General features: G+C 43.3%; 1 protein-coding gene across 1 annotated transcript; it reads left to right on the top strand.

Annotated features, from left to right (window-relative positions):
* Positions 1-79: 79 nt before the first annotated feature.
* mrps31 (mitochondrial ribosomal protein S31) lies at positions 80-18,623 on the top strand. Its single transcript, XM_084319714.1, has 7 exons — positions 80-239; positions 2,074-2,952; positions 6,060-6,215; positions 10,306-10,452; positions 12,193-12,263; positions 16,314-16,454; positions 18,012-18,623. Exons 1-7 carry the CDS (start codon positions 127-129, stop codon positions 18,245-18,247), a joined length of 1,743 nt encoding a protein of 580 aa, XP_084175840.1. The 5' UTR covers positions 80-126; the 3' UTR covers positions 18,248-18,623.
* The last annotated feature ends 507 nt before the right edge of the window (positions 18,624-19,130 follow it).

The raw sequence follows: 19,130 nt of genomic DNA, 5'->3' as shown, positions 1-19,130 counted from the left end.
CAAAAGTAAGTTTGGCACGATATTTGATACCGGAACCATATGTTGCAGGAAGTGACATCACAGCAGCGTGAATGGACGACATTGAAATATTATTGCAGTGGCTTCTTTTGTAGAGCAATAATTATCATGTATAGATTTGTTTTCCGCACATTGTATCGGACTCGAAGTCATGCAGTTAATGCCTATAGAGAATGTGTGCCATCGAGGAAATGTGATTTAAGTCTACTGCCATTTATCAGGTAAATACTCTGTCGGTGTCATGCTTTACACCAGGGTTCCCACTTTAGATATCATGACCCCACATTGAGGTCAGAAAATACATAAGATGCCAACTTCTAAAATGCGATACATGAAAACGTGTGGGTTCCTGTTGCTATAATGGGGTAAAGGATTTAGGGTAAACGTTTCCTTTTAGCAGAAGGACAGAGACCAAGACCATTTTTGTAAATCAATCTGGTATGTCATAAATGTCTAGATGTAGCAGTACTGTCTATATGTATGTCATATATGTTATGATGAATTGAAAATGGGGGACCCTGATGTAAACAAGACAAACGTCTTTCTCTGGTCTGCATCCCCTTATTGTACCCATTCTGCAATCTGTTAATAAAGTTTTCAATCAATCAATCAAAACAGAGACCAAGCTGCTCAATGACATCTCAGGCAAGGCGTGCAGTCCAAAATGCCTTTTTTCATTAGGTCGATATGCTATTGCTATATAGGTTATGTCATTAAAATATAACCAGGCAATATTTTGGCTATATCATGCAGATAAATTATTCAGACCTAACGTTACCTGTGACCTAGCCTTTGAGATCCACTAGCTGTCATGTGTGCATCTTCCTTCTCTTACACACATGTACTGCATGCATGGTCCTTTAGTTATGGTCTGTTGCCATCCACTGCTTCTTTCCACACACTGACCGTTCATTTCAATGTGCACCATTCATCCTTTGCCTCTTCCTCTGTAGCACTAGGGGTGGGAATCACCAGTTTCATCATGATACGATACGATATCGATTCTTTGGACAACGATACGATATTTGCCGATATCACAAAGTCTCTCACGATACGATACGATACGATTAGATTCAGGTGCCTGCGATCGATATGAGATGGTATCATATGCCCATTTAACACAATCGGTAACATTTAGATCAACAAAAAAAAGGTAATGAAAATATCATTTGACATTTGTATTTTTGAGCTCTTCCAGACATTTAAAGGAAAATCAATCTATTGTTTTTAATACAAATAGACCTCCTGTTCACTGTAAAGTGCCACGTTTTTATATATTGAGCTTTAAACTTTAAGCTACATTTTTTGGAACTCAAAACTCACAACCTCCCTCTCCCAAACCGTTCCTACAACAATTTGTTGATGTTACATGATCATGTATAGGCCTACATTTATTATGTATTATATTGTTTATGTTTAAATAACATTTAAACATCAAACTCCTGACCTCATCTGGTCTTTCCAAAGACGCGCACACACACACACAGAAAGGGAGAATGCTATGCTGTAACGTCTTCACACACGGAGCTACTGCTGTTGTTCTTGGGCGGATATGAGACTCGCCACAGGATTTTCAAAATAAGAGTATCGATATGAATCGATCTTATTACATCGCATCGATCCGATTCGATTGTTGATAATTACATCGATGTATCGATCTGGATCGATGTATCGTCCCACCCCTATGTAGCACAGGTTAATTTTATATATATATATATATATATTTGTTAACTTAAATATTACAGACATTACCGTGTTTTTACACATGTAAAAAATAATATTAATAATAAGAAGAAGACATTTTGAGCATCAAACACTTAATTTCCTGCATGCTGGTGTACTTTTCTGCACCAATTTCCGCCTTTTCAATTTATGGTAGAAATCTATGTATATGTAAAGGAAAAGACAACTTTCAAGTACCCGCTGACACAAATATAAATGAAATACTGCATAATGCAGTCTAATTCAGAAACCCTGAAGGTAAGATAGTGTATTGGGCTAACAGTGATGGTGTTAATCTGCATGACAATTAAAGACTCCTTCTCATCTATACAGGGTTTCAAATGGAGGCCGACCTCAGAGCCTCAGCACGAGTTCCATCAGCTACTGCGAAAGCAAAGGCGGCGCGGCGCTCCCTCCCAGGGACGACGAGAAGAGAGGCGCCAAGAAAGACGGCGACCTGGCGGAGACGGCGACGGAGGGGAAAGTCGACGACGACGGACACAAGACCGTCGAGACGACGTCCGAACTCCCGCCCGAGACGAGAGGCGCAGAGAGAGACGGCGACGCGGCGCAGCTAACGGCGACTCCGGCAGACGGGACGACTTCCGATGATCCCCCTCTCGAGACCAAAGATGGCTACCCGGCGGCACTAACGGCGACTTCGGCAGACGGGAAAGCCGACGGCTTCGGGACGACTTCCGAACTCCCTCTCGACACGAGAGGCGCAGAGAAAGACGGTGACCCGGCTGCTGAAACGGCGACGGAAGGGAAAGTCGACGGCGAACGCGAGCTCGTCGCGACGACGCCTGGACGAGAGGAGACGTCAGCGGGGCTGAAGACGGAGGTAGAAAGTAGCGCGCGGCAGCAGGTGGACGACACCACCGGGGGGGTAGCGGTGCCAGCAGGGGAACAAACCGCAGCGGAACCCGAGACGACGGAGGCCGAAGAAAAGCCTGCCGTTCTAACGGAAGTAGATGAGGAGGTCCAGCGCGTGGTGGAGGTGAAGAAGAAGAGGGTGGCGAAGAGCGGGAAGGAGAGCCTCCTGGACCTCCTGGGAACCATGAAGGTGGACGTGACCACCACCAAGAAGAAGAAGTTGTTGAGACCCCCCTACACTCCACCAGAGGCCCCCCCGGTGAAGCCCCTCTCGGCGGCCATGGAGAGCACCATCACCATGTTCAAGAAGGCCACCGCGGAGGCGCCAGCGCAGAGGTGAGAGGTCATCTGACTGGAAGTCTTGTTTTATTCAGAGGAAGAAAGTGGAGTTAAATAAGAGAACAGATAAATCTACCGTAATTATTATTTTATCTTTTTTTTTTTTTTTTTTTTTTAAACAAGATGGTGCTGAGTCGCAAAAAGGGGGTGTTTAAGTACAGTGTATAGTATAAAGTTTAAACAGAGGTGCGTTCCTGATTGGCTGACTGGTTGCACTATATTTTAATGACGCCACGTGCGCTCCCGGGCGCGCTCAATGTAACACATTTCATTCACAAGTTTTGTGTGAATGTATCTGAGAACGTATTTGAACACACTTGACGACCGGAGCTATTGTTATGCAAAGTAGCCATGTGGGTACTATAGGGGTGGGAATCACCAGAGGCCTCACGATACTATACTATCACGATACGATAGTATTGCAATACTAAATATATTGCGATATGCTGAGTATTGCGATATTAATATTGCGATTATTACCTTTTTTCAACTGCAAATTAAAACTGTCAACATGTTTTATCTAATAAAATAAAGTTCAGTCTGTTCATCTCACTTCAATCATTTTTATTGCAGAACATGGTATTTTTTCAAGCAGACAGATGTCAACACTGTAATCTGTGTTGCATGTACCCGTTTGTATTACAGTCATATTCCAACTTAACTGAATGCACACGTGTGTGTGTGTGGACTATTGTACTATTACAGGTAGGGATGTCCCGATCCGATCACGTGATCGGGATCGGGGCCGATCACGTGATTTTCCGAAGATCGGGATTGGCAAAAGAAAAAAAAAAAATCAGGATTTAATTTTTTTTTTTTTTTTTTACTTTTTTTTTCAACAAACATGATCGGATCGGGAAAGATCGGTATCGGTAGATACTCAAAATCACATGATCGGGATCGGATCGGGAGCAAAAAAACGTGATCGGGACATCCCTAATTACAGGTATTGAAATGAACAATGCAACTTCCTTATACAAAAAATAAAAAATAAACTTCGACTTGGCGTCCCTGTATCGATACAGTATCGCCACTCAAAGTATCGCGATACTACTACGTATCGATATTTCCCCCACCACTAGTACTTAGCGAGTTGGCGCATCAGTCGAGTGCAGTGCATTCCTCAGGTTTGGTGTGAACGATGGTCTGACTCAGGCAGAGCACCGTTCACACCAAACCTGTGAATGTGATTGCCGTGAATTGTTATGCTTATGCAAGGTAGCTAGGTACATGCGACGAGTGCAGCGCGTTCTTGAGTGCATGCGCTTCTGCTCACAAAAGCTTGGTTGCACACCGTGCAACCCCGTCCCATGAGCAACGCACCTCTGAGTATAAACTGACTCCAAGCTTAAAAACGACAACAAATGTTTAGCATTTTTTTTATAAATTTTTATTTATTTATTATTTAAACACATGATGGCGCTGGCGTGTTGTTAAAGTGATGCTGCACCCCTATAACATTGTTTAGGGAAAGCCCTGAATGACTGATTTTATTGCCTTCTTTATCTTTCTACTATTACCCTGCCCATACCTGTACCTCCCCCATGCTGCTATGACGCCCACATTTCCCCCAAAGGGATGAATAAAGGAATATCTTATCTTGTCTTATCTTAACTTAACTTATCTTACCTTACCTTACTTTATCTTATCTTACTTTATCTTACCTTATCTTATCTTACTTTATCTTATCTTACCTTATCTTACCTTACCTTACTTGATCTTATTTTACCTTACTTTATCTTATCTTACTTTATCTTACCTTACTTTATCTTATCTTACTTTATCTTATATTAACTTATCTTACTTTATCGTATCTTACTTTATCTTATCTTATCTTACCTTATCTTACTTTATCTTATCTTACCTTACTTGATCTTATCTTACCTCATCGTATCTTATCTTATCTTACCTTATCTTACCGTACCTTATCTTATCTTACCGTACTTTATCTTATCTTACCGTACCTTATCTTACCGTACCTTACCTTACTTTATCTTATCTTACTTTATCTTACAGTACTTTATCTTATCTTATCTTACTTTATCTTATCTTAACCTCTCTGCTCTGCTCTTCAGTGAGACTCTGTTATCTTAACCTCTCTGCTCTGCTCTTCAGTGAGTCTCTGTTATCTTAACCTCTCTGCTCTGCTCTTCAGTGAGACTCTGTTATCTTAACCTCTCTGCTCTGTGTGGTTCAGTGAGCCTCTGTTATCTTAACCTCTGCTCTGTGTGGTTCAGTGAGTCTCTGTTATCTTAACCTCTCTGCTCTGCTCTTCAGTGAGACTCTGTTATATTAACCTCTCTGCTCTGCTCTTCAGTGAGTCTCTGTTATCTTAACCTCTCTGCTCTGCTCTTCAGTGAGCCTCTGTTATCTTAACCTCTCTGCTCTGCTCTTCAGTGAGTCTCTGTTATCTTAACCTCTCTGCTCTGCTCTTCAGTGAGTCTCTGTTATCTTAACCTCTCTGCTCTGCTCTTCAGTGAGACTCTGTTATCTTAACCTCTCTGCTCTGCTCTTCAGTGAGACTCTGTTATCTTAACCTCTCTGCTCTGCTCTTCAGTGAGCCTCTGTTATCTTAACCTCTCTGCTCTGCTCTTCAGTGAGATTCTGTTATCTTAACCTCTCTGCTCTGCTCTTCAGTGAGTCTCTGTTATCTTAACCTCTCTGCTCTGCTCTTCAGTGAGTCTCTGTTATCTTAACCTCTCTGCTCTGCTCTTCAGTGAGCCTCTGTTATCTTAACCTCTCTGCTCTCTGTGTGGTTCAGTGAGACTCTGTTATCTTAACCTCTCTGTTCTGCTCTTCAGTGAGACTCTGTTATCTTGATTCTTAACCTCTGCTCTGCTCTTCAGTGAGCCTCTGTTATCTTAACCTCTCTGCTCTCTGTGTGGTTCAGTGAGACTCTGTTATCTTAACCTCTCTGCTCTGCTCTTCAGTGAGACTCTGTTATCTTAACCTCTGCTCTCTGTGTGGTTCAGTGAGACTCTGTTCTGTTATCTTGATTCTTAACCTCTCTGCTCTGCTCTTCAGTGAGACTCTGTTATCTTAACCTCTCTGCTCTGCTCTTCAGTGAGACTCTGTTAACTTAACCTCTCTGCTCTGCTCTTCAGTGAGACTCTGGGTGCTGAGCTTCTCGCCGCTGCGTCGGCCGCTGCCTCCACCCTCCCGGACCGGCGCCAGGCGGAGTCGGAGCTGCTCAGACAGCTGAGGCGACACGAGGCGGTGGCGCCGGAGGAGCAGCGGAGAGGAGAACCCAACGACCTGAAGTAAGAGTCACAGCTAGGGGGCAGCGGAGAGGAGAACCCAGCGACCTGAAGTAAGAGTCACAGCTAGGGGGCAGCGGAGAGGAGAACCCAGCGACCTGAAGTAAGAGTCACAGCTAGGGGGCAGCGGAGAGGAGAACCCAGCGCCCTGAAGTAAGAGTCACAGCTAGGAGAACCCAGCCGCCTGAAGTAAGAGTCACAGCTAGGAGAACCCAGCCGCCTGAAGTAAGAGTCACAGCTAGGAGAACCCAGCCGCCTGAAGTAAGAGTCACAGCTAGGAGAACCCAGCCGCCTGAAGTAAGAGTCACAGCTAGGAGAACCCAGCCACCTGAAGTAAGAGTCACAGCTAGGAGAACCCAGCCGCCTGAAGTAAGAGTCACAGCTAGGAGAACCCAGCCGCCTGAAGTAAGAGTCACAGCTAGGAGAACCCAGCCGCCTGAAGTAAGAGTCACAGCTAGGAGAACCCAGCCGCCTGAAGTAAGAGTCACAGCTAGGAGAACCCAGCCACCTGAAGTAAGAGTCACAGCTAGGAGAACCCAGCCACCTGAAGTAAGAGTCACAGCTAGGGGGCAGCGGAGAGGAGAACCCAGCCGCCTGAAGTAAGAGTCACAGCTAGGAGAACCCAGCCACCTGAAGTAAGAGTCACAGCTAGGAGAACCCAGCCACCTGAAGTAAGAGTCACAGCTAGGAGAACCCAGCCACCTGAAGTAAGAGTCACAGCTAGGAGAACCCAGCCACCTGAAGTAAGAGTCACAGCTAGGGGGCAGCGGAGAGGAGAACCCAGCCACCTGAAGTAAGAGTCACAGCTAGGGGGCAGCGGAGAGGAGAACCCAGCGACCTGAAGCAAGAGTCACAGCTAGGTGGAGGGGGTGGGGGTCCGGAGGAGGGGGCTGTGTGCCCCCCCATGTCCGAGGAGGAAATTGCAATAAAGAAAGACATTTGCTGTCATTTCCTGCAACTTAAAAACATAATTTCAATAAAATGGCAAACACAAGTTATTTATTTATGTACAGTGTGTATACACACACACACACACACACACACACACACACACACACACACACACACACACACACACACACACACACACACATACTAGAACAGAGGACCGTCTGTTTCTAAGCTGGCCCCAAGCTTTCATTGCAAAAGAACATTTTAGAAATCCCCCTCTGTAGGTTATAATGGGTGTGTGTGCGTGTGCATGTGCCTGTGTGGGTGTGGGGGGTCATGTAACCTTATTTGACCATGAAATCTCATTTTAGATTTATTATTACTCATCCTCTTCCCCTTCTTATGTGTTCCTCACAGCGCAAACACACCAGTTGCGCGGGCGGGCGGGCGACCAGCGCTTCACTTTCGCTCCCGTGTTAACGGACGTAGCTGTGCCCACCGGCCGCAAGCGGGTGCGCGACTCGCGGGGTGGAAGCGATCGTTTTCGCTTTGGTTGGATTCAGAGGCGTGCGCCACGCGCATTTTCACAGAAATACACTCAATATCTGCATTATTACCACACGTATAGATGTTGTTCAACCAGCTAATGTTTCTGTATCTTTCCCAATACAAATAAACCATATTACTATACTTTTTCAGGAGTACAGTCACACTGATCATCATTCTAAAATGAATTCTAACATTCTAATTAATTAGATAATAACTGGTTATACATGAAAAATGGACAATAGAACACTGGAACTGGAAATCTTTAAAAAAAAATCTTCAAACAGGGACTGACTTCGCAATAGACTAGGCATTTACAGCTGTTCCAATGTAAATGTGCCATCCTCCGTGCACTTTCGCCCGCTCTGGAGTCAGACTCGGTGTGCCAGGCCACGCAAGCTGTTCTCGCGCGGAACCCGTGAGTGCATGTGTGGCGACTGGTGTGTTTGCGCTGTCAGAGTGATGACCTCCTTGTGATGTGTTTCTTATAGTGATGACCTCCTTCTGATGTGTTTCTTATAGTGATGACCTCCTTCTGATGTGTTTCTCAGTGATGACTAGTAGGGATGGGTACCGAATTCGGTACTTTTGAGGTACCGAACCGAAACACGTCGGTACTACCGAGTATCGAATCAAGTGAGAAACCGAAAATAAAATAAAAAATAAATAAAAAAAAAGTTTTTTATAAATTTTTCTTTTCCTTTTTTTTCCTTTTTTTCCTTTTTTTTCCATGTCAACGTTCACACACACAATATACGCTTACCTAGGATTTGACTTGATTCAACAACAAAGCAGTCGGAGCAATGACAAGCCGAAAACTGTCGAAATTGTAGTTATTTGAAGTTTGGATCGGTTCAAATGTGAAAGGTACCCATCCCTAATGACTAGGGCTGACCTTCGAATTTTGTTTGGCATTCGAAGCTTCAGGGCTGAGACTCTATTTTAATTTGAAGCTTAGAGATAAAAAAAATTTATTATAATATTTTTTATTTTATTTAAAAAAAAAAATCTATTGTGGGACTTGTACAGCACTTTGTTCAACTTTGTCAGTGCTGTAAAGTTTAAATCTTAGACAAACTAAACACATGAAATATTGTAAGCCGTCATTTGAGGCTTTATAAAAGCAGCACAATGAACACAAATCTGTCAGTGCCGAGTCCGACCTCATCTTAAATAACAAACAGCATTGCTTGTTGTAGTTAACAAAGAGAGGCAGAGTTGATTTAGCAAGAAAAAATAATAATTTTAATTTGAATTTTTATATATATATATTCAAATTGTATTTTCCAATTTGAATCCCATGCCTATCGAACAAAGCTTCGAAGTATTTAAGACAGCCCTAGTGATGACCTCCTTCTGATGTGTTTCTTATAGTGATGACCTCCTTCTGATGTGTTTCTTATAGTGATGACCTCCTTCTGATGTGTTTCTTATAGTGATGACCTCCTTCTGATGTGTTTCTTATAGTGATGACCTCCTTCTGATGTGTTTCTTAGAGTGATGACTAGGGATCCGTACCTTTCACATTTGAACCGATACGGTACCGGTACCTGTGAATCGATACCGGTACCCAACGGTACCTTTTTTCGGTACTTTAGTCTCAAGAAATTAAATTTACCTACATCAGTCGTAAAAAAAAATCCAAACTTCAAATAACTACAATTTCGACAGTTTTCGGCTTGTCATTGCTCCGACTGCTTTGTTGTTGAATCAAGTCAAATCCTAGGTAAGCATATATTGTGCGTGTGAACGTTGACATGAAAAGAAAAAAGGTAAAAAAATAAATAAAAAGTTTAAAAAAATATATATATATTTTTTTGGTATCTCACTTGAATCGATACTCGGTAGTACCGACGTGTTTCGGTTCGGTACCTCAAAAGTACAGAATTCGGTACCCATCCCTAGTGATGACCTCCTTCTGATGTGTCTCTCAGAGTGATGACCTCCTTCTGATGTGTTTCTTATAGTGATGACCTCCTTCTGATGTGTTTCTCTTAGTGATGACCTCCTTCTGATGTGTTTCTTATAGTGATGACCTCCTTCTGATGTGTTTCTCTCAGAGTGATGACCTCCTTCTGATTTGTTTCTTATAGTGATGACCTCCTTCTGATGTGTTTCTTATAGTGATGACCTCCTTCTGATGTGTTTCTTATAGTGATGACCTCCTGCTGATGTGTTTCTTATAGTGATGACCTATGACCTCCTTCTGATGTGTTTCTCTTAGTGATGACCTATGACCTCCTTCTGATGTGTTTCTCTTAGTGATGACCTCCTTCTGATGTGTTTCTCTCAGTGATGACCTCCTTCTGATGTGTTTCTTATAGTGATGACCTCCTTCTGATGTGTTTCTCTTAGTGATGACCTCCTTCTGTTGTGTTTCTCTCAGTGATGACCTATGACCTCCTTCTGATGTTTCTCTTAGTGATGACCTATGACCTCCTTCTGATGTGTTTCTCTTAGTGATGACCTTTCTGATGTGTTTCTCTCAGTGATGACCTATGACCTCCTTCTGATGTGTTTCTCTCAGTGATGACCTCCTGCTGATGTGTTTCTCTCAGTGATGACCTATGACCTCCTTCTGATGTGTTTCTCTTAGTGATGACCTCTTTCTGATGTGTTTCTCTCAGTGATGACCTCCTTCTCATGTGTTTCTCAGAGGGATCATTGCCGACATGAAAGTGGGGAGGAGTATCACCGGCAGACAGAACATCCGGGGGTCCAATCAGATCCGCTTCGACGACGACGGACAGGGCTACACGCAGGACCGGGGCATCACGGCCGAGCTCGACAGCGTGCGGAGAAGGTGGGCGGATGTCGCCGCGGACAATGTGTAGGGCTGGGCAATTAATCGGAAAAAAAAAATCCTGATTTCGATTCATAGTCTTATGCAATCTCATTTCTAAGTTATGACGATTTATTTTTATTTAAAAAAATATATATAATTAATTTAAAAAAAAATACTTTTTACTTTACTTTTTAAATGATTTTATTAAAAAAATAAGAATCGTGAGAGAATCCCGATCTCAATTCTTAGAGAGAAAAATCGCGATTCACATTTTTAGCAAGAATCGCCCAGCCCTAATGTGGAGCACGTGTTTTACGACGTATTCCCTTAAAAAATACGTTAAAAAAAGTCTGGTGAGAGGACAAAAGGGTAACGGGGAAAGTAATCAAATAAAATGGAAAAGATATGCTCACAGAGGCACACACATCAAACAAACAACCTAATAAAATGACAATGTATGTGATGTATGAAGCAGAACAGACCCACTACAGTTGCAGGTAGGGCTGGGCGATACGGCCTCTAAAATGATATCACGATATGTTTTGGCTCTATCACTAGGGTTGGGCACCGAGAACTGGTTCTAATAGGAACCGGTTCCTAACTTCCGGTTCTGGAAAGTTTTTTTTAATTTATTTTTTACTTTGTTAATTAATACCCTAGTTACAGTACAGCAACCAAATTAAACTGTATCAAGTCAACTGACAATGTGAATAGTATGAAAAAAAATTAAGATTTTAAAAATTAAAATTAAATATATAAAAGTTATAAAAATAAATCTCCTGCGAAATAAGCTGTGACCTGTTTTGACCTGCACCTCAAAGAATCGGAACCGAGAATCATTTAGAACAGGAATCGAAATGGAGAATCGGAACCGGAATCGTTCAAATCCAAACGATGCCCAACCCTATCTAACACGATACACGATATATGTTGCAATATTTTGACATTTCCTCTAAAGCACTTAAAAATGCTTGATTTAACCCTTTGATGGATACGGTCACGCAAATATGATGATTATAATAGTCCCTGCAACATATGTCTGCATTAAACCATGAAGATGCTTTCAAAAATAATTAAATGAAAAGTTTCAAAAATGTTAAAAGAGTAGTCTACTGACACTAATACAGATTTATTTTTATTAACATCTAAGACAATTTATTTAAAAACTAAGACCGTTGCACAGTACTGTGTTTTCTATCCACTTTAACCAAAAATACACACACATATATACTGTATGGATGAGGGTTTGTGCAAAACATCACAATGTCCACGATACATTTAAAAAGTGTCGTTAATGAACTGTACCCGATATTTATTTAATATTGTCATATTGCCCACCCCTAGTTGCAGGTGTGTGTAAACAACTCTGTGATAGTCTTTAAAAGTTGTGAGGGGGATCAATTTGTCCCTTTTCAAAGTATTTTGCATCTCAGTCCAACTGCTGTTAACACGGGGAACATCTAGCGAGATATGGTGAGCAGCAGTGTATGAAATAAGGAGGGGTCGGGTCAGACCAAGGACGGTTTTGTATTTCTCGTAGAGAATGTAACTATGGCCAATTTACAGATGTGTATAAGTCACAGTGATGTGTTGAAAAGGGGGCATTTGTAGCAAACCTAATTGCGGAGTGATACAAAACATCAAGGACACTCTTGCTTGCATGCATGTGAAGGACATTGTGTGTGAGTAATTATGATTGAATGTTTGAACAGATTTCATGTTCCACAGTAACGTTGCTCCTTGTTTCTCTGTTTTCAGGAGAGGCTTGTTCTCGGGGAAGAGATTAAACATCTTCCCTGCCGCTGAAGACAAAGTAGAGGCAGCAATCGGTGAGTTGAGTAGAGTTACTGTTTTCTGGATCTGTTTTCTCTGCGATGTCACAATGCAGCCTTAGAAACGTGTCATCACCTAGGGCCTAGGTAGAACGGTCGTCTGGTAACCAGAAGGTTCCCGGTTCGATTCCGGCTCCTCCCGGCAGCCTGTCGAAGTGTCCTTGAGCAAGACACTTGATCTCTAACTGCTCCCGATGAGCAGGTTGGCACCTCCGCCGTCGGTGTGTGAATGTGTGACTGAATGGGTGAATGTGAGGCACAAGTTGTAAGTCGCTTTGGATAAAAGCGCTATATAAATGCAGTCCATTTGGGTAATATGGAGAGAAAATCTATGTTGCAATATTCAGAAGGACTTTTTTATATTGTTATTATTATATTGCAATATCGGCTTGCATGCAGAAAATCCCATGTGGGATAATCCTGTCTATGTTCCCTACTGCAGTGGTTCCCAAAGTCGGGGTCGCGACCCAAAGGTAGGCCGCGAGCAGCCACGGGAGGGCCGCGAGACGATTAAAAAAATAAAAAATAAATCAAATCAATTTTTTATGATAATCAAATAAAGAGCTATTTTCCAAAACGCATTTTTTTTTTTTTTACTTTTGTAACTTATTTTCAGAAATGACTGATATTTTTTAACTATTTAAGGCCAAAACATGTAAATAAAAAAAAATTAGATTAAAAAAAAAAAATTATATATCGGCCCTGATATCGGACCGATACCGATGTGTACAAAAACTGCCATATCGGCCGATATTATATCGGCAGCCGATATATCGTGCATCACTAGTTATAACTGCTACACATGTCATTAAAAAAGAAGAGCAATTCTAGCATCAAAACCATACAAAAAAAGTGGAAATCCTTTCCTTAATTGTTCCTTCGTGACTCACGCAGCTGAATACTTTTAGGCGTTATTTACTTACAGCGCATTTACATTGAGTCATTTAGATTTTATCCAAAGCGACTTACAAGTTGTGTACAACAAGTCAGCAGGAAGGGTACAACTCTGGCAGCTAAGGGTCAGTAAGATTGTTCGTCAAACAGTGTTGAACTTGAGTGCTGCAGTCTAGACTGAGTGCATAGTAGTAAAGACATAGCATATTAGGTAGTAATATAGGCAAGGGCGATTATTTAGTAGCAAAGTGCATAATAGTAAAAGACAGTACGAAGGTCAGTCTTTTCTTTTTTTTATTATTATTATGATTATTCTTTTACATTTCAGATATTCAATTAAGATTGATTAATTCACTTCCACACATTTCAAAACAGGAAAATGACAGGAACATGGGTCTGTCGTTACAGTAGTGTCTTGGTTCTGCTGTTCCGACTGTCTCTGTCCTGCTGTTCTGACTGTCTCTGTCCTGCTGTTCCGACTGTCTCTGTTCTGCTGTTCCGACTGTCTCTGTCCTGCTGTTCCGACTGTCTCTGTCCTGCTGTTCTGACTGTCTCTGTCCTGCTGTTCTGACTGTCTCTGTCCTGCTGTTCTGACTGTCTCTGTCCTGCTGTTCTGACTGTCTCTGTCCTGCTGTTCTGACTGTCTCTGTCCTGCTGTTCCGACTGTCTCTGTCCTGCTGTTCTGACTGTCTCTGTTCTGCTGTTCTGACTGTCTCTGTCCTGCTGTTCTGACTGTCTCTGTCCTGCTGTTCCGACTGTCTCTGTCCTGCTGTTCCGACTGTCTCTGTCCTGCTGTTCTGACTGTCTCTGTCCTGCTGTTCTGACTGTCTCTGTTCTGCTGTTCCGACTGTCTCTGTCCTGCTGTTCTGACTGTCTCTGTCCTGCTGTTCTGACTGTCTCTGTCCTGCTGTTCTGACTGTCTCTGTTCTGCTGTTCTGACTGTCTTGGTTCTACTGTTCTGACTGTCTTGGTTCTGCTGTTCTGCTGTTCTGACTGTCTCTGTCCTGCTGTTCTGACTGTCTCTGTTCTGCTGTTCTGACTGTCTCTGTCCTGCTGTTCTGACTGTCTCTGTCCTGCTGTTCTGACTGTCTCGGTTCTGCTGTTCTGACTGTCTCTGTCCTGCTGTTCTGACTCTCGGTCCTGCTGTTCTGACTGTCTCTGTCCTGCTGTTCTGACTGTCTTGGTTCTGCTGTTCCGACTGTCTCGGTTCTGCTGTTCTGACTGTCTCGGTTCTGCTGTTCCGACTGTCTCTGTCCTGCTGTTCTGACTGTCTCTGTCCTGCTGTTCTGACTCTCGGTTCTGCTGTTCCGACTGTCTCTGTCCTGCTGTTCTGACTGTCTCGGTTCTGCTGTTCTGACTGTCTCGGTTCTGCTGTTCCGACTGTCTCTGTCCTGCTGTTCTGACTGTCTCTGTCCTGCTGTTCTGACTCTCGGTTCTGCTGTTCCGACTGTCTCTGTCCTGCTGTTCTGACTGTCTCGGTTCTGCTGTTCCGACTGTCTCTGTTCTGCTGTTCTGACTGTCTCTGTCCTGCTGTTCTGACTGTCTCTGTTCTGCTGTTCTGACTGTCTCGATTCTGCTGTTCCGACTGTCTCGGTTCTGCTGTTCCGACTGTCTCGGTTCTGCTGTTCCGACTGTCTCGGTTCTGCTGTTCCGACTGTCTCGGTTCTGCTGTTCCGACTGTCTCTGTTCTGCTGTTCTGACTGTCTCTGTCCTGCTGTTCTGACTGTCTCTGTTCTGCTGTTCTGACTGTCTCTGTCCTGCTGTTCTGACTGTCTCTGTGCTGCTGTTCTGACTGTCTTGGTTCTACTGTTCTGACTGTCTCTGTCCTGCTGTTCTGACTGTCTCTGTCCTGCTGTTCTGACTGTCTCTGTTCTGCTGTTCTGACTGTCTCTGTCCTGCTGTTCTGACTGTCTCTGTCCTGCTGTTCCGACTGTCTCTGTTCTGCTGTTCTGACTGTCTTGGTTCTACTGTTCTGACTGTCTCTGTCCTGCTGTTCTGACTGTCTAGGTTCTGCTGTTCTGACTGTCTCGGTTCTGCTGTTCCGACTGTCTCGGTTCTGCTGTTCCGACTTCCGACTGTCTTGGTTCTGCTGTTCTGACTGTCTCTGTCCTGCTGTTCTGACTGTCTCTGTCCTGCTGTTCCGACTGTCTCTGTTCTGCTGTTCTGACTGTCTCGGTTCTACTGTTCTGACTGTCTCTGTCCTGCTGTTCTGACTGTCTCTGTCCTGCTGTTCTGACTGTCTCTGTTCTGCTGTTCTGACTGTCTCTGTCCTGCTGTTCTGACTGTCTCTGTCCTGCTGTTCTGACTGTCTCTGTCCTGCTGTTCTGACTGTCTCTGTCCTGCTGTTCTGACTGTCTCTGTCCTGCTGTTCTGACTGTCTCTGTCCTGCTGTTCTGACTGTCTCGGTTCTACTGTTCTGACTGTCTCGGTTCTGCTGTTCTGACTGTCTTGGTTCTGCTGTTCCGACTTCCGACTGTCTTGGTTCTGCTGTTCTGACTGTCTCGGTTCTGCTGTTCCGACTGTCTCGGTTCTGCTGTTCCGACTTCCGACTGTCTTGGTTCTGCTGTTCTGACTGTCTCGGTTCTGCTGTTCTGACTGTCTCGGTTCTGCTGTTCTGACTGTCTCTGTCCTGCTGTTCTGACTGTCTCGGTTCTGCTGTTCTGACTGTCTTGGTTCTGCTGTCCGTGGTGTTTTCTATAGGCAGGTTTTAACATTGAAGTGAAAGTGCTCCTTGACGTCTCTTCACCCCATCATTTAGAATAGAGACCTGATTCATCATTAAAATCATTTAGAATAGAGACCTGATTCATCATTAAAATCATTTAGAATAGAGACCTGATTCATCATTAAAATCATTTAGAATAGAGACCTGATTCATCATTAAAATCATTTAGAATAGAGACCTGATTCATCATTAAAATCATTTAGAATAGAGACCTGATTCATCATTAAAATCATTTAGAATAGAGACCTGATTCATGATCATTAAAATCATTTAGAATAGAGACCTGATTCATCATTAAAATCCTTTAGAATAGAGAACTGATTCATCATTAAAAAAGACATGAATGCATCAGTTGCTAGTTCAGAATAGGAGGCTTGGTTTTAACTCTTGACGTCCTGGTTTACCGTTCATTCTGCTGTGGTTTGCAGCAGGGCCAACCCTGTGGGATATTGACTTCACTAACCAACTGGTCCTGTCAATCAACAACATGCCCCGCAACGGCTTGGAGGAGATGATCCAGTGGACCAAAGACGGCAGGCTGTGGCAGTACCCTGTGGACAATGAAGCAGGTGAGAGACATATACTAGATACACTGATGGTACCCTGTGGACAATGAAGCAGGTGAGAGAGAGGTTATACTAGATACACTGATGGTACCCTGTGGACAATGAAGCAGGTGAGAGAGAGGTTATACTAGATACACTGATAGTACCCTGTGGACAATGAAGCAGGTGAGAGAGAGGTTATACTAGATACACTGATAGTACCCTGTGGACAATGAAGCAGGTGAGAGAGAGGTTATACTAGATACACTGATAGTACCCTGTGGACAATGAAGCAGGTTAGAGAGAGGTTATACTAGATACACTGATAGTACCCTGTGGACAATGAAGCAGGTGAGAGACATATACTAGATACACTGATAGTACCCTGTGGACAATGAAGCAGGTGAGAGAGAGGTTATACTAGATACACTGATAGTACCCTGTGGACAATGAAGCAGGTGAGAGACATATACTAGATACACTGATAGTACCCTGTGGACAATGAAGCAGGTGAGAGAGAGGTTATACTAGATACACTGATAGTACCCTGTGGACAATGAAGCAGGTGAGAGAGAGGTTATACTAGATACACTGATAGTACCCTGTGGACAATGAAGCAGGTGAGAGAAATTATATACTAGATAGATACACTGATAGACATGGGGAAAGAGTGCTGAGATGTGGCTTAGCCATCTACTGCTGAGGTCTGCCTTAGCCATCTACTGCTGAGGTCTGCCTTAGCCATGATTATTACATTACCTTCTTTGGTTTGTATGTTTTCCTCTACGACTGTAGGATGTAAGAGGCTGAATGTTGATAAGATACTGTGCCAAACAATTTTACTTTAATTACTTAAAACACAAAACATGCATATTAAAGGTGCTATTGTTACAAATCTTAAGTAGAGTAATACTCTTTTAAATGATTACATCCACAAAGCTTTTAGAAAGGTGCGGAATAAAAGTATTGCTTTCCCCCAAAAAAAAACATTATTGATTAATTAATTTATTATTTAAAGAAAAACATTTGCGGGTCCCAAATGAATGTTGTTGTTTACATTGTTGCGTGCATGTATCCCCTGCCTGCTTCCCATTTCCCCACGTGGAACGCACCTGATTGGATAAATAAACATGCTGGTGCTCTTATTGTGACAATCCAGGTACATTTCATTCATTATACTGCATTATAGGTACTGGTATTTACTTTTAGTATAAATTACAAGCACAGATCACTTAACTGTTTCCAACAACTCGTTATAATCTGATTTTAAGTGGAACTGGGTTTGACGTCAAACCCAGTTCCGCTTAAAATCAGATTATAACGAGTCGTCGGAAACGGTTACGTTTCAAGTTTTGTTTTATTTGTCACGTATAAAGTACACGTACATTACAGGGGCTCACATGTCAATGTACTTTACACACTTTACAAATAAAACAAAACGTGACCGTTTCCCACGACTCGTTATAATCCGATTTTAAGTGGAAACCGGGTTTTTAGAAATGTACGACATCATCATGGACACGTTTTTTAGTTATTCTGCCGGATAAGCGAGACGTCTTCTTCTTCTTCCTCGGTCCGCAGGCCTCGACGAGGAGCGCCTGGTCCCGTTCCACGAGCACGTGTTCCTGGAGAAGCACCTGGAGGAGGGCTTCCCGTCCCGGGGTCCCGTGCGCCACTTCATGGAGCTGGTGGTGGCCGGCCTCGCCACCAACTCCCAGCTCACCGTGGGGCAGAAGAAGGACCACATCGCCTGGTTCAGGGACTATTTCCGGGAGAAGGAGGACGTCCTCAAAGAGGCCGAAGTGTTCCTCAACTGAGCCGGGATCTGAGATGCAGAGTCGCCCCCTGAAAGGTGTCGTCGGCTGCTGCTGCACCGGGGCCCGGCGTCTTCCCACCTCGCTCCCGACTCTCACGGTGGAACAAAGAGGATCTTTAACGGAACACGCCAACGTTTTGGGAAATTAGCTTATAGTCTTCTCCAGAGAGAGAGAGAGAGAGACAAGAAGACCGATACCAGTTTCCTCTCTGAGCGTTCAGTAGAAAGCTATCTGGCTGCACGTTAGCCTAGCTTAGCACAATGAATGGAAGCGGATAGTGCCGGTTAGCCTTCAGAAGAGGTGTTAGTTAGACAACCGGCTTGGCCAACCGGCACTGTCCGCTTTTATTCATCCCAAAATGTTGGCGTGTTCCTTTAAAGGTGCTGTAAGTTGTGTTTTCTTGTTAAAATAAGTGTTAAGTAGCTCTACATGCAGACAGTCTGATATAGAGCGTCTGGTCGGTAACATGGGTCTCCCAGTCCCTCCACTCTGCAGTAAACACAAAATAAATGTCCTGGTATCCCGTTCTCCCACTTCATCCAATCAGGAGAGAGAGCTCCACACTGCAACAATGGTCCGACAAAAATAAGAAATAAAAAAATAGTTTTAAGTAAATGTGTCCTTGAAACAGGTAAAATAATCTGCCAGTGCAGTAAGCCAATTTAGCTTGGTAAGATTTCTTAAAGTAAATAAATCTCCTGATTGGAGAAAGTGGGAAAGGGATACCAGTAGATGTATTTAGTGTTTACTGCAGAGCAGGAGGGACTGGGAGACTCATGTTACTGATCAAATACTCTATATCAGTGATAGCTGTCGGAATGTAGAGCTATTTAACACTTATTTTAACAAAGGAATATCACTTACGGCACTGTGTCGCTACTGT

This window comes from Notolepis coatsorum, assembly GCF_963971535.1.
Source record: "Notolepis coatsorum genome assembly, chromosome: 8".
Taxonomy (NCBI): Eukaryota; Metazoa; Chordata; class Actinopteri; order Aulopiformes; family Paralepididae; genus Notolepis; species Notolepis coatsorum.
Note: the sequence above shows the minus strand (reverse complement) of the source record. Positions and strands in the feature narration are given on the sequence as shown.